Source organism: Daucus carota, chromosome 6 (assembly GCF_001625215.2).
Source record: "Daucus carota subsp. sativus chromosome 6, DH1 v3.0, whole genome shotgun sequence".
NCBI classification, from domain to species: domain Eukaryota; kingdom Viridiplantae; phylum Streptophyta; class Magnoliopsida; order Apiales; family Apiaceae; genus Daucus; species Daucus carota.
The window spans coordinates 3,548,208-3,563,216 of NC_030386.2; the positions used below are offsets into that span (position 1 = coordinate 3,548,208).

At 33.4% G+C, this 15,009-nt stretch overlaps 3 protein-coding genes and 1 non-coding gene across 4 annotated transcripts; 2 read left to right on the top strand and 2 right to left on the bottom strand.

The window, feature by feature from the left end:
* The first annotated feature begins 8,851 nt into the window (after nucleotides 1-8,851).
* Nucleotides 8,852-9,403, top strand: LOC108225630 (F-box/kelch-repeat protein At3g06240). The gene has a single exon (XM_017400559.1). It carries the CDS (start codon nucleotides 8,852-8,854, stop codon nucleotides 9,401-9,403), a length of 552 nt encoding a protein of 183 aa, XP_017256048.1.
* A 481-nt stretch (nucleotides 9,404-9,884) lies between these two features.
* On the bottom strand, nucleotides 9,885-10,464 carry LOC108226645 (uncharacterized). Its single transcript, XR_010284753.1, has 2 exons — nucleotides 10,126-10,464; nucleotides 9,885-10,049 (listed from the first exon to the last, which is right to left on the bottom strand). It is a non-coding gene; the product is annotated as an uncharacterized LOC108226645 (transcript).
* Nucleotides 10,465-11,627: 1,163 nt separating this feature from the next.
* Nucleotides 11,628-12,698, top strand: LOC108224619 (non-specific lipid transfer protein GPI-anchored 10). The gene is made up of 3 exons (XM_017399292.2): nucleotides 11,628-12,101; nucleotides 12,253-12,345; nucleotides 12,421-12,698. The coding sequence occupies exons 1-3, from the start codon at nucleotides 11,750-11,752 to the stop codon at nucleotides 12,564-12,566; spliced, it is 591 nt and encodes a 196-aa protein (XP_017254781.1). The 5' UTR covers nucleotides 11,628-11,749; the 3' UTR covers nucleotides 12,567-12,698.
* A 73-nt stretch (nucleotides 12,699-12,771) lies between these two features.
* LOC108224620 (uncharacterized) lies at nucleotides 12,772-15,009 on the bottom strand. Its single transcript, XM_017399293.2, has 2 exons — nucleotides 14,547-15,009; nucleotides 12,772-13,202 (listed from the first exon to the last, which is right to left on the bottom strand). Exons 1-2 carry the CDS (start codon nucleotides 14,916-14,918, stop codon nucleotides 13,029-13,031), a joined length of 546 nt encoding a protein of 181 aa, XP_017254782.1. The 5' UTR covers nucleotides 14,919-15,009; the 3' UTR covers nucleotides 12,772-13,028.

Below are 15,009 nucleotides of genomic sequence, written 5' to 3' on the forward strand. Positions count from 1 at the left end.
TTATGAAATAATAATCGGGCATTGGGGTTTAGTAAGGAATAGTTCATTGTGGTAATAAAGTTTTGTACTTGTCATGAAAGAACTAAGTCTGTGAGAAACAAGAATATTAGTACTATTGTAGATGCAATAAATTTAAAATGATGTGGAAATCGGTAGTTACAATTGGTGAAAGAGGGTGAAAGAAATAAATAAAAAAGAAATAATGATATGATGTGGAAAGAAATTTAGAATTTTTTTTGATAGATTAATAAAATTACGAATTATTGAGCTATTATTAATTTTAGAAATAACATAGGGATAACGATTGATAATTTTAATTTGACATGAAAGCTTTAAATATAGTCAAAAGTCGATTATGGGCACCAAAAGCAGGTAAGCAAAATCATCATTGATAACTACAGAACAATGATAGTTCCCATTTGCACCATAATATAGGAAGCGATCAATGTCTATTAAAAAAATTTGATGAAAATATAATCCTTGAATATAGAGAGGTTGTATAACAGAATTTTGATAATGATTGTCCAATTATCCCTCGTTTGCAACTATCCAACTGATTTTCCAACCTACAATAAAAGGATTCCTATAAAACATTGACTTTGGTTTTAAAAACACTAAAACCTTTCACCAACTTGTCCAAAAGTAATTTTCAAGTAACAAGTTGTATTTGTGATTGTCGTTTACAAATTATTAATCCAATCAAGTTCTTCTTTGCCCAACTCAAAGTCCTGTTCTGGTTTTCGAAGTGGTGGACGATTTTCTAGCAGGTATTGAAACAATTCATCTTCATAGAGTATCGGAAGGGATTCATTGGCACTTTTTCTTCGAACTCCGTCAATTTTTCTAGTTACCACAACTCCAACAGACGATAGTGATCCCTTTCTTGAATTATCCATTGGAATACACACTTCACTTACAATGCGCTTAACCCTTTTGCCATATTCATTATTCAGATCATTACTCTCATCATCATCATCACTGCTAGAATCAGTACCATCAGGATCATTGCAAATTATCCTAACTTTTCTCATTGCAACATTCTGCTTTCCTTTGCAGGGTTTCTTCATTTCCAACATCTTCTGTTTATTAGTAAAGAAAATTTGATCAATAATCATTAATCGTCTTAAATTAATTAAACTCCAATGAAAAATATGGTGAGTTTTTATAGATGACCATCATACAAGCAATATATACATAAGAAAATTAACATACTTAAATTATACCATGTATCTATATATAAGGTTGTTAGTTTCTATTAATATACGACTTTCCTTTATGATATTTATCATTTAAATATTTTTAGTTCACTACCTTGTATATTTCTCTAGCGTTATGTGTGCACAAATATATATGGTATTGCATGATTATATAACTGTCACACATCTTGTGGGTTGTGGCTCACACTAAGTGTCAAATTTCAGGTAAGAATAGAATCGATAAGTGAAATGGTAAGTTTAAGACCATGCGTTCTTTGAGAAATCGGACTATAAATTTTGATTCTAAACCAAATTACTAATATTTTTATTTTTCTACAAATTAATTTATTCTACCTAATATCTTATATACTACATTATGTATTAAGTGTAAATCATCTTGTGTTCAACTATTTTTTAAAATTACCATAATAATGTGTTGTAAAAATAACAAACTATTATATATAAAATAGAACATATAGATATAAAAAGTAGATGACATTTTATATAACTTAGCTAAAAAATGTAATATAAATAAGGTTCTCATAAATGAGATCCATAGTTCACTATTTGATATCCAATTTTTTCCATAAAAATTAAATTATCGAGATAAACTATGTCATTTACAAGTGCATTTAAACTTTTGAATCTTATTGATTAATCTCTCTCTTTCTCTCTCTCTCTCTCTCTCACACACACACACACACACACACACACACACACACACACCTACACACATATACATAATATTATATATCTACATAAATACATATACACACACATAATATTTTATATATATATATATATATATATATATGTGCTCTGTTCGGTTCTTGTGAGGGTTTAGGCGCAGGAAACTAAACCGAGGACTAATGTTACAAAAAATACGTACCAACCATAATTAAATTGTGAAGAATTGGAGCCATAGATAGAATTATTGATCAGTTGGCCTTATGTTTTGTATCTTAAGTGATGCTCGATGATTATACTATATTTTGTACTAGGAAAATGAGAACAGTCGATTTGTGTGTGCGTGTGCGTGTGCGTGTTACAATTTAACAACTTATATAAGGATACACACACACACACAAAAATTGAATCGAAAAATATAAACTTACATTTTTCAAGAAACACATACTATTATAGGCTAAAAAAATCTAATAAAAAGAATTGCTTGACATAATATATTTCATTATAAAATATTTTCATTTAAAGATATAAAAATTGCTTCATAACTCTAATTTCAAGGTACTTAATAGCATGATAAAATATATGTGTGTGCCTGCGTGAATATTGAGAAGTGACAAATCTAAACTCTTATAATTTTTTGTCCGCTGTGGGACAAGTCTATGATTTATGATGTTAGCAAGCACAATCGAAGCACAAATCTATGTTATAAACAGAAAGGGTAATTGACGCAGAATTAGATGGTATATCTCAGTCGTCCTTCTCCAATAAAATTTATTTCATTGGAAACTTTACAGATCTATGATATGATAAGAACGTGCGTGATTATATAGAAAGATATAAACAATCATAAACTAAGATATGTGTACCTTTTGAAGTTTCAGCGACAACCAGCCGAGAAGAAAAAGTGAGAAGGCGTCGTCGGGTAAAAAGAAAAAGAGAGAAGGTGAAAAGTGAAGAAATGAGGATGACTAATGATTTCTATAATATTATTATTTTTGAAAAAGAAAATAAGAAATAAAAATGAAAATTAATTGTTGTACGACACGTGTACGCATCGAGGTAGAAAAAATGATGGGGGACAGCTATATACATATATTTTAAATTAATATTTTTTTGAAGGATATTTTTTTAATTTTGACAACTGAGTAAAGACATTATGATTATTTGAAGCTGATTGCGAGTAAGCAGTTACCAACCAAGTAAAATCCTTATCACTATTTATGAATAAGATTGTAAAGCATAATCTAACTCATAATGTAATAGTGATAACTCAACCAAGTAAAAGACATGAAACAATACGTAAGTATAATTCAAAAAACAACAGTTTAGAGATCCGGTATGAACTGGAATAGACAATCCACTGAAGTGAACACCCTACCACTGAAAGAAGTTCATTATTATGTTCAAGTTTCGGTGAAGAATAAATTTTAAGACATTTCTGTTATCAAAACTTGTATGTCGATATAGTATCAAGAATTAGAAGATTCCAATTTTGAAGCCCTGATTATTCTTAATCAGATTTTGAAGCAATTACAACCAGGTTTGGACTGATCAAACGACTGTCTACTTATAACTAATTAGGTAAACTATACTACCGCTGATTCATCCTTCAACAATTTATCTCCACCACCTCCAACCATATATAATCCTAGCACTAATTTATTAACTTTCAAAGACCACCCCTCAACACTCAAACAACCTCATCCTAATTCTGTTCAGACTTTCAGTTCATTTCATTTTAAGGCTACTGTACATAAAACATTATCACTCTGTAAGATTCATTCAATGTTTAATTATAATTTACTAGGTAAACCATACTATCGTTGACTCATCCTTCAAACATTTATATCCACCAGCTCCAACCGATACTAGCACTAATTTATCATCCTTTTACAACCCACCCCTCAACACCCCCAACGTATTCATTGATATAATATTGCATCATGACAGGACACATATAATCGACATAGAATTACATATATCATGTCACATAATTTTGCATAATAGCAAACCTAAAATCACAAGAAACTCATAATTAACATAAAAACCAAATAGAAAAACAAAAAAAAAAGCCACACATATCGCATCATCATCTAGTCTGATTCGGCAACCTTCAAGAATATTGTAAGATAATTCTCTGATTAATTATACTGTGTAACCCTCTCAAGGGTCAATGAATTTATAAATGAAAAACAATTATGCAATTTACAGAGAGAAAAAAGCTGAAAAGGAAAACTCCGTTGATTTCTTGACTTAATTTCTTCCATGAATTAATGTTTAGGCTATAAACACCGATGATGACTATGTGAAGGTTTACCAATCTACACCATAAAGCTTTCATCATCGGGCATAAACACCGATGATGACTATGTGAAGGTTTACCAATCTACACCATAAAGCTAGCCTTCCAATCCTTCTAGTTTTTCATAGGAGGGAGAGGGGAATGTGGAAGAGTTTTGTGTTTCTTATAAATGAGAGGATTACATATATAGATGTTGTGATTGTAATTGAGACCAGGCAAATTCATGGTTGAGGTGCAGATCAAACCATTTGATATTGCAAACGAGGTACTATTGGGCAAGCCAGGAGGAAATTCAAGTTTGCAGTACTTTTCACATTGTACGTCATCATAACGTATAACTGGATCAAACCTACCTCTAACTTTGAAAAGGAGATATTTGGGATAGTGAAAATATTGGTTGTCGGTAATGATTTTTTCAGATAATTTAGTTGGGGAGTGATGAAGACGGGAGATTGTATGAAAGTATTTCATGATTTTTGGACACACCTCTAGGGCAAGATATATTTTACAGGCTATCTAACAAGATTTTGTGCTACAAGTTCCTCAGATAAGTCATGCATACGAGTATTGTCAAGCATATTCGGAGAAGCACTAGTACCAATTTGATAATTAATTAAGTCTATCGAAGCAATAATTTGATTATTGACGGATTTGATGGAGTATAACTTATTAGTACCTCTCTTTGATTTGATGATCCTGAGCTGGGCCTGAAAAAGCCTGATAGCCGACGACTATGCTTTATTTTCGTCTTTCAAGAAATAGTGATGCTACTAAACCTCGAAATTGTTTTCATAACCCTAGGCCATCCGTCATGACTTCGAGGTCGAATTTTGTGTATTTTTGAATCAGTATTCAATCGAGGACATCTCACTCCCCAACAAGTTGATAATCGTCGATGGCCTTCTCAATTCCATCGTTTGATTCTCAACCCGTGACTCAGGGCTCTTCTCCCCATTATTCAACCTCATTATCTCACTTAACGATGTGAAGATTATGTTATATACATTGGTGTTTGGCAACCAATTATATCCCTAAATATTATATGATAAGCGTAAGCGAAAGGAGGAATTATGTCTCCTGCTTGCATGTTTATGATTTTTTTCCTTAATTTCAAACAAATTATAACTATCAATTTTAATTCTGGAACCATATAAATTTTTAGAAAAATAAATAAATTACATCAGATATCATAGTTTTAATATAAAACACATTCATAAATATAATTTAACAGAAGTTGGCGTCACATATATAGAAAGACTCTGCCATATGAATACATATCAATAACAAATATTAAGAGAAAGACATGAAAATATCGTAATATGAGTTGATATTATATATAAAACTCTTCCATACAAATGCAAATCAACCAAAAATTTTATACAGAGCAGAATCTTCAACATTTGCTATAACAACCAAATCTTCCAAACATAAAACTGGCCAAAATCTTGAACATAAACCACCCCACATTAGGCTCATCAACTTTTCCTCTATATATCTGTGAAAATCATTATATAAAATTTTGTTAATATCAAATATGAATGTGTTAGAGGGATGAAAAACAAGAATATGATATTTTATGTAAAATATGCCAAAGATACACAACATCTGGATGATCAAGTGTAAATGACACATTGCACCCCTTATCTTAGGTCATTTTTTCGATATGATCTTAAATTTATAACGTTGGCAGAATGCAACCCTTATTTTTAATTTTATTTCGTATTGCAACCCTTTGGTCAAATTCCGTCAAAAATATCTGTTGCCGTTAGTTTTTCTGAGGGAAAACTTGGGAAGACATTTTCAAAGTTTAAATTTTGGCAATAACACACCCCGTAGTTTTATTATTGGGGTTAATACTTTGTTTGGTCACTGTACTGGACCAAAACTTTCGGTTGGCCTACCGAGTCAAAAAAGCTTTCAGTCAAATAATTGTACCATTTAAAAGTTTTAAAAAGGCTATTCCATCAATTTCTATTAAAAATTTAACAGAACAGATGGCAACAAACTCATAATTTTTGACATAGATCCAGCTCATCGCAGACTTGAGATTACCAGCTCTATAACCCTCTCTAATCACACGATGCCTATTCAAAATGTTAGCACCCTCGTGCAGCCACTTATGCACCTCATCCTTTATCAGCACTTATGTAGTTGGATCTACCGAGTCATCCAAAACTTGAATAAGTAACTTCGACTTTGGCCAATCCAAACAGCACACCGCAGCTATACATTGCTGATAAACCCGAAACACAAAAATCCAAATAAAAAAAAAGCCCACCTTCCTTGCCCCGTATATTCTCTCGCTTCCCTCTCCAACCACACGCTTTTAACACTTACACAAACCCACCATCACTACTGTCGCAATTTCGGCCGCCACGAACTCAACCACAACACCACAACTCCGAAAACACTCCCACCTCCACCACAATCCATACATTTCTCCTCCTTCCGGTGTTTCTCCGACTGAAAATTTGAAAAGCCCCAAATTAAACTCAAAACCCTAATTTACACATGCGAATTTGAGCAATTCTGTTAAAATTAACGTTTGCCGTTAAAGTCAAAAACATGATTAACGGCGCTGAAATATTTTTCTAAATTTAATGACGTTATTGAAAGTTTTTAGATGTTTTATTATTTAAATGAATTTTTTTTTGACTCGGTAGGCCAACTGAAAATTTTGATCCAGTACAGGGACCAAATAGAGCATTAATCCTTTATTATTGTGATGAATTGCAACCTAGCTACAAATTTTAAATTTATATTTTACAGGAAATAACTTTAATATGAAAAATTAAATACTTTTTTAGATACATTATTAAATAATATTTTTCTTGTGACATGTTGAACACTATTGATATCTTCTTAAAACTATTTTTGAGAACCAAATTTATTAAATATAAATTTGTAGGTTTGTATCTACATAATTAATAGACAAAATTTTTATAGTTACAAAGTGAGTCAAATTTATACTCCCTCTGTCCCTCTCATTTTTTTACATTTTTTTTGCATTGCTTGACACGTATTTTAAGGCGCATATAAAACATAGTTTCATAACTTTTCTTGAATTTTTTTTAATAAAAATTTAGATAGTAAATATTTATCCATAAGAAAAAGTTCAAAATAATTTATCAAACTATATTTTATGAGAGTATTCGAATGCATGTGGAGCCCCCGTCCCCTAATATAAACAATTGAGAGGGACGAAGGGAGTATAATTGAAGAAAATTTTATAATTCACATCTTTGAAAATATATTTGATCTACTTTAAAATATAATTTTAATTTTTAAAAGTTATAAAAGAATAGTTTATTATTTACAGTAAAAAATCTGGTTAATGTTGTATTTAATGAATTTGGTTCTCAAATATAAATTTAAGAAGATATCAATATAATGTTTAACCTTTCACAAATAAGAAATATATTAGTTAAATTAACTACAAAATATTTAATTTTATCATATTAAAGTTTTTTTCTATAAAAAATAAGTATAAAAATTTGAGTTGGGTTGTAATTCACCACAATAATAAAAGTATAAAACTATGGGCGTGTTTTACCAAAAATTACACTTTGAAAATTTTTCCAAATTTTCCCTCATAAACTAACGGCAACAGTTGTTTAAGACGGAATTTTGACGGAGAAATGCAATATGAAATAAAATTAAGTCAAGGGTTGTATTCTGCCAACGTTATAAATTTAGAACCAAATTGTAAAAAGGGCCAAAGATTAGGGTGCAATGTGCTATTTACTCAATGATCAATACACAACTACCGTAATAAACGATGTAGCGAATAATACAACAATTGTACCGAACAATTACGAAGTCAAAAAATCAAAAATAAGGTGTGAGCAAAGGACTAGACAAGAGCTCAGTACACAAGTAGTTCTGACTTAAAAAAAAAAAGTTTGTTTCATATTTTATTTTTATGTAGTTATATGATTTATTATTGATAAATATTTTTGAAAAATGCATCTTTTAATAAAAAAAATTAGATATATATGTTACAGAGCCGTTTAATATTCGTTATTTGACAAAAAAAAGACATATTTAAGAAAAAGAGTAGAATTTCGTGTATTTGTCTCCAGAAATAAGTCCTAAAAAAGAATATATAAGACTAGTCATAGAACCTCATTATAATCAACAAGTACAACAATCAATCTTGTAATTTTTTTAAATTTTCCTTATATATTTTATATTTTCAAAGACAAGTTTACCCTACAGAATAAAAGATTTTATAATTAATTTTTAACACAATATATTGGTTTGGTTTGGTTTTATTCACAAAAACACAAAACCCTAGCTACTCATCGATAACTATTGATCAGCCACCACATCTTTCATAACTTTTTCGAACAGCTGAAAGAATTCGATGGCTTCAAGAAAGCAACACATACCAGAACACTTGTGGTGCAATATATTCATACTACTACCCGTGAAGTGTCTTTTGCTATTGAGGTGTGTCTGCAAAAGATGGAATCAAATCATTAGCGATCATTCCTTCATCGAATCCCATCTCGTCCACAACAAAACCGCCTCGAACACAAACAAATATCTTCTACTCTGGAACCGGAGAGACCCGTGGCCTCCACTTGCTTATGATCTTCCCTACTTGACAACTCTGGTTGATTCCAAAACATATAGTCAAGTTCTCGAGTTGCATGCACATGACATGTATAGCATGTTTGGTGAAGATTCAGCCGAACATGGTTTAGAGATTTACGGAATTTGTGATGGGTTAGTTTGTTTGTCGCTGGAGGTACTTAAGGCGGACTCTCCTATAGTTTTATGGAATCCGGTTGTGAGAAAAGGCAAGAAACTTCCTCCAATTGAAACGGGAAAGCATCCGTACTTTGATACTTGTTACTTGTGTTTTGGTTATGATGATGGTGATTACAAAGTGATCAGTGTTGTACCTTATCTGCAGACATTGTGTCATGTTCATGTGTATAGTTTGAGCACTGATCAGTGGAAGAAATCAAGAATTGGTAATAACAATATTGGTTCTCCTTTTTATCGTCGATATAGAGATATGCCGTTTCCAGCCAGGTTAGTAAATGGTTGTGCATATTTTCTAGAATATCCGAAAACCTTTGGGAATGATCAAGTTGTTGCTGTTATTGATTTGAGTCATGAGATAATCCGACAGATAGATGTGCCTCATATTAATGATGATCATTTATTTGTGTTTGTTAAACTGGGAGAACACGAAAATCGTTCTTAGCTAAGTATTTCCTCTATGATGTAGAAAATGAATCGGAACTAGAATATGCACCTCCAGTGAGACCATCAGCCCGATAGAGAATCTAGTAAGCCCCGGGATAAAGGGTTTAACAGAGAGCCTTGTTCTGCTTAATGAAACCACCACATCTTGTACGAAGATGCAACCTGGTTCCTCTTATCCTTACAAGGAACCAAGGATACCAAAATATTTTTGGTTGGAATTTGATTCCTACAATTCAGAATAAATTTAAAGTATTTAGTTCTCCGCTGCTCTGTTTTTCTCAACAATGCAATTTACCAACAATGTTCTTGGAAAATATAGAATAGGACCTGATATTTGGTCTAGAGCTCATTATTAATTTATAAATGTATTTAGTTAGTATCCGAATTGAAAATCTAACTCTATATTTGTCGTGCATCGTGTACTTTTGTGTCAGTGTAATTTCATGTACTGAGAACTAAAAGTCAGAGAAGAGGACATATAACTCGAAATGTAACTGTAATAGATTTATCACATAGTAAATTTTATTGCCCAAGACATAACACAGTTTGATAATATTCCACTTAATGATGGCTAGGCTATTATTGACCATTGTCTTCACAAGAGACCTTGTAGCATTTGTCCATGCATTTCCCTTTGTCAATATCTGTCATGTAGACAGAAACTTGTTAGTTCTCAGAAAATGAAAACTGAAAACCTGAGAAACATTTGAGGAAACTAACCGTTATTGAGATTGGCGCATTCTGAGTACGAGCAAGCTAGTTTACAGGGGGGAAGCTCAGGCAGAGGCGAAGGAGCTGGAGGCGGAGGTGCAATAATGCATCGTTCAAAGCACGATGTTATGCACTTGATGTTTTGATTAGCAGAGCAACCTCCAGCACATTCCAAGAAGCAAGGTATGTCGAAACCTTCATCTGAATCGTCTGCAAACACCATCATGGCCACGCTGGCCATCACGATCATTAGGAAACTAGTGAACCAAATTTGCTTCATTATGTTTGATAGTATATATCTGTAGATTACAGAATGACTTGAAGCAAATTAAAATTTAAGTGCATTATGTATTTATCTGAAACTGATAAAAGTATAAATAGCTGAAGCTGTTTGGGCTCTTGGTATGGTTGAGTTGTTTGATAAGTAATGTCCTTTCTGGTAGAATTAGCTTATATCCGTGTCGAATTTCTAACTCATGAATATCATGCTTGTTTAAATCCTAAATTTATATACTTCTACGGCAGTTCTAATAACATATATGTTCATGCAGCAAATACCAGTGCTTAAGCTGAGATTTAAATTTTAAACTTTCGACCTCTTATGACCAAAAAATGTTGGCCATATCAGTTGGGGAACGCGTCCTTCTCATGATCGTGATCATAAACTGTATTATTCTTAGGCTACTTAGAGAAAAAATTTGCGTAAATGCTCTTCTATGATAATGAAGAGCCCGGTATCTCATTTGTTTGGAAAAGCTATTCATATCTCATTGTCTGGAGTTGCATTTTTCCTAACAATGTTTATAAATCAGACAGGAGTCTGAGACATTTTATCTTTGTCTGTTAGAGCATCTCCAATGGGCTCTTTAAACAAGCTCCTAACTATAAATTTAAAGAGCAAGTCAAGAATTAGAGCTCCAATGGGCTCTTAGAAGCTCTTTAAAAATTTAAGAGTCTACTCTCTCTCCTTTCTTTGAAAGAGCATCTAGTAGCTCTTAACTCAATATAATATCGATTTCCCTCCAATCTTCTCTCTCTTTTAGTTAACTTTTTCCTCTCATTTACATAAAATAATTATAAAATGTGAATAAGGAGCCAAATATAAAGAGTAGCATTGGAGTTCTCACGTTTTCCGATGTATTAACTTACTAGGAGCCACATTTTATATTATTGTTTAAGGAATGATTTAGGAGCACCGTTCCGTGAATGCAATCTATCATTGATGGAGTCTGTTCTAGTAATGTGTCAAATTCTGAACTCAGAATGTTTAATTCTGTTCTTAATAAATTGGCTAGGAGTTGGGACCAAAATCAGATCTACTTGACCTGGTTTGTTTTCTTCAGACATCGGTTTAGTCTTTGTTCTGTGCATCATGCTGCAGCACCAATCTGTCATATAATTATTCATCTTCCAGTAAACACTTACTCTATGATGCTTTGTCATCTAATGTTGATGCTGCAAGCTCACGAGTAAGCATTAACATGAATATTTACTTGTTTAGCAGAAAGAAAACGAAAATCGTGTGTTTCTACTGCCACACATCAGGCATGCTTAAACTTTCCACACAATTCCAGTGCATTCTATCTATTTAGAAAGTAGTTTCTTCAGCTAAAAATGAATCAGCGCAAACATAATGGCATTTCCTCATCGCAGATGTCATCCCACAACTACCCACATGCTTTTTTTAATTTTTTTGTCCATTGCTTCAACTGTTCAATCACAAAACTCTAGCTCAGGTCCCAGTATCAGCCAATGCGGAACAGGACTAATGCCTCTGGCTCCATGTGCTCCGTTTGTTCAAGGTAGAACGTCGAATCCAGGAGTGTCCTGTTGTGTTAACCTAAGACAAGTATACGACCAGCAAACAGCCTGTCTTTGCTTGTTGCTCAATGAGACTACTTTGAGTTCTATTCCTATAAACCAAACGCTTGCTCTACAGCTCCCAGCTCTATGCAATCTTCAAGTCGACAGGTCTACTTGTTCAGGTACGCATTCTGTGATCAATATACTTGCATTCATACTTTGCTTTATGGATTCTCACTTTACCTTAGATAGTGAAACCAAATGAATTGTTTCTGTATACTCTTTTCTTTATGTTGCTTCCGAACCACTTACTGATGTGGCTGAGTTATATAGAAGGGACTCCATTGCCCCCATCACCTCCTCCCCCAACAACTTCACCTGATTCTCAGGTTTCCTTCGGAAGCAATAGCAATTCTACAGTTGCTGGTTAGTACACATACACCTTAATGTCATAAAATCGTCTTATTAAATCTCCTTGATATATTTTTCATGTAATTTCAGCTTCCCCGATGGTTATGGTGAACCCGAGATCAAGCATTCTGGGATTTCGATCACACAACAATGATGGAACAAATTTGAAGCCTGAGATCTACTTTTGGTTGTTTCTGATGTCGTCTGTCGTTTCCATTACATTCAAAACTAGCTAGAAGTAGAGTACACTACAGAAAACATCTTGCCTCTTCTGATGCAAATTCAATATGTTTCTTTTCTTACTGCAAATACCCATTTGATCTACTTACTAAAAGAATAACTGGTCCTCTTAGTTGAACAGTCTAATCTGCAACCAACTCAAGATAATTAGCATCTCATTTGTAGATATTGGCAAGTGGTTAGTCGCAGAAAACTCTGACATGCGAAGAAATATTCCAATATGTTTATAAAAATGAAAACTATTTACTTGCTAGAACGATCTGAAATACATTTTTTTCACCACAGATAACTTTAGATTCTGTTGTTCTATACCAAACTAACAGTACAGTAAAACAATAAGAAATTCCAGCATGACATTGATATAGGAATCGAGGAAACTTCTTTGTTGATGGCTGTTTCTTTGTCAAAACTTCGGAATGTTCTGAGGATAACTTCCATAAATTCAGTTGGAAGACCAGTTATTCCAAACTAGGTGCCTGCTCAGTTGGGTTGGATTCGAAGACATCAGAATTGGACTCGTCGGGTTCTTCTAATAGCTCCTGTGACTGGATTGATTCCTGGTATGCAGGAGTCGCCTTGAAATCAGTTGCACCTTCATTGTATGTAGCTACTGCAATTCCACTTGAAATCAACTGCAAAAAGAGAAACGAAAATTTGTAAGTCAATTGTCATAGTTATCAAAAGTAGCAAGGATTGGGACACAAAGGAGTTATGTTTCTGTAAGAGAAACCTATATTTAGTGTTTGCCAGGACATTAGCAATGGTGCTTCAAGGATACCACCATCTTTTTTGAAAGAAATCAGCAGGATAGTCCGAGATGATTTTTAAAAATGTATAATGTATCAGTATCCACTAAAAGTCATTGAAGCAATCTTTATGTTTAAGCTAAACGAGTGCACTGGCTAGTACCACTAATCTTTTTGCAGTACCATACTGGGAAGTAGTACGTTGAACATTTACTAGTTTAGTTTACTCACATCTGTCTGAAAGATCAACATTGCTTATTAAATCAAAATCATGTTCAAACTAGCCCTTAAATCTTAACATAACCGAAGTCCTGATCACTCGTGCATATTTGCATACATTCCTATATTCTGAGTGAAACCTGATTGAGTAGAAGACAGAAGGCAGGGAAAATAGATAGATCAGAGCCCCTTCAATTATCCGGACACTCTTAGCTACTATCTTAAAATACAAGTCAACTTTGGAAACAGAAGGTAGAACCGGCTGTTTACAACAAGTCTTTTATATTTTTCTGATCTGGCTTCCCCCGTCTTCAGTTCAAAATTTGAATATGAATGCATGATAGACTTGAAAGGAGAGAAGTGGGAAATCCTTATATAATTTTGATACTAAAACATGAAACAAAGTAACACAACACACCATAACACAGAGCAACTTCAAGAACAACTTCTTTTTTACTGTTTGCCATTTAACTTCAGTCCTTCACAGGAGTAGCTGGTTAACAAGTTGAACTAGTTTCACTTCTAAAGTTCTACATTGCACAAAAATACAGAATATTAATGCCCCTTTCTTTATACTATCAATTCCCTTTCTCCACTGTTCTTAAACTGACAAAGCCTTCACCACTCTTCATCCCGCAAACACCAAATTAACATGAATAGCTTCTTCTTTTAAGAACTACTGTTTGCATCTAATTCCATATACCACTAACAATAGCATGATCTTCCTAATTCAACCCTACAATCAAAACTTCATAGATATCCCCTCCTTACTCGTCCTAGTAGAGGTAAGGTATGCGTACATATTAGCTTTCTACAAGTTAAGTGACCAGTTCTCCTGAAACCTCGAGCTCTTACCCGAGGTTTATACACTTATCTATCCATATCAAGAACCTAACCACCAAAAGATGCAATCTCAATAACATCAATATTCAAGCAAACTAAAAATTTTAAATCATCAAAATTCATAAAAAAATTTGCAACCAAACAAGAACATATAACACGATAAATTACCGCGAAAACGATACCGAAAGCCCACATGTACTGAATGAAGAATCCAAAGCCATCCCACTCAGGCCCTTCCCAAAAATCCTTCTCTAGTCCAGGAAGATCAGGCAACACATACCCCTCAAAGCTCTCATCAGAATCAACGGCCCCAAGCTCCCCACCAATCTCAGCCGTTGGATCACCCAGCAGCTCTTCTTTAGTTGAAGTTGAGCTACTCTTGTTCCTGCTCTCAAACTTCCTAGTTCTCTTAGCAAAGGTTACTATGTTTGAGGTTCTTGTAAGAAGTGGGAGGGACCCACATGGAGGAATGATCGGACGGCTGAGAAAGTGGGTTGGTTTTGTAGGAGAGTTGAAGAGGAGTCTGGTAGTGAGAGCCATTGAAGTGGCTTCTCAGAGTGGTGAGTTGAGTATGGAAATCTAAGGCTAGCAAAAGAAGATAACAAGATAACTGTATTTTATTTTTGTAAGG

Excerpts from the sequence above, each read along its gene's own strand:
- LOC108225630 (XM_017400559.1), top strand. The coding sequence starts at position 8,852 with ATGTATAGCATGTTTGGTGAAGATTCAGCCGAACATGGTTTAGAGATT.
- LOC108224619 (XM_017399292.2), top strand. The coding sequence starts at position 11,750 with ATGGCATTTCCTCATCGCAGATGTCATCCCACAACTACCCACATGCTT. Across the intron at positions 12,102-12,252 it reads CGACAGGTCTACTTGTTCAG|AAGGGACTCCATTGCCCCCA; the intron begins GTACGCATTCTG and ends TGAGTTATATAG. Across the intron at positions 12,346-12,420 it reads TAGCAATTCTACAGTTGCTG|CTTCCCCGATGGTTATGGTG; the intron begins GTTAGTACACAT and ends ATGTAATTTCAG.
- LOC108224620 (XM_017399293.2), bottom strand. The coding sequence starts at position 14,918 with ATGGCTCTCACTACCAGACTCCTCTTCAACTCTCCTACAAAACCAACC. Across the intron at positions 13,203-14,546 it reads CTTTCGGTATCGTTTTCGCG|TTGATTTCAAGTGGAATTGC; the intron begins GTAATTTATCGT and ends CTCTTTTTGCAG.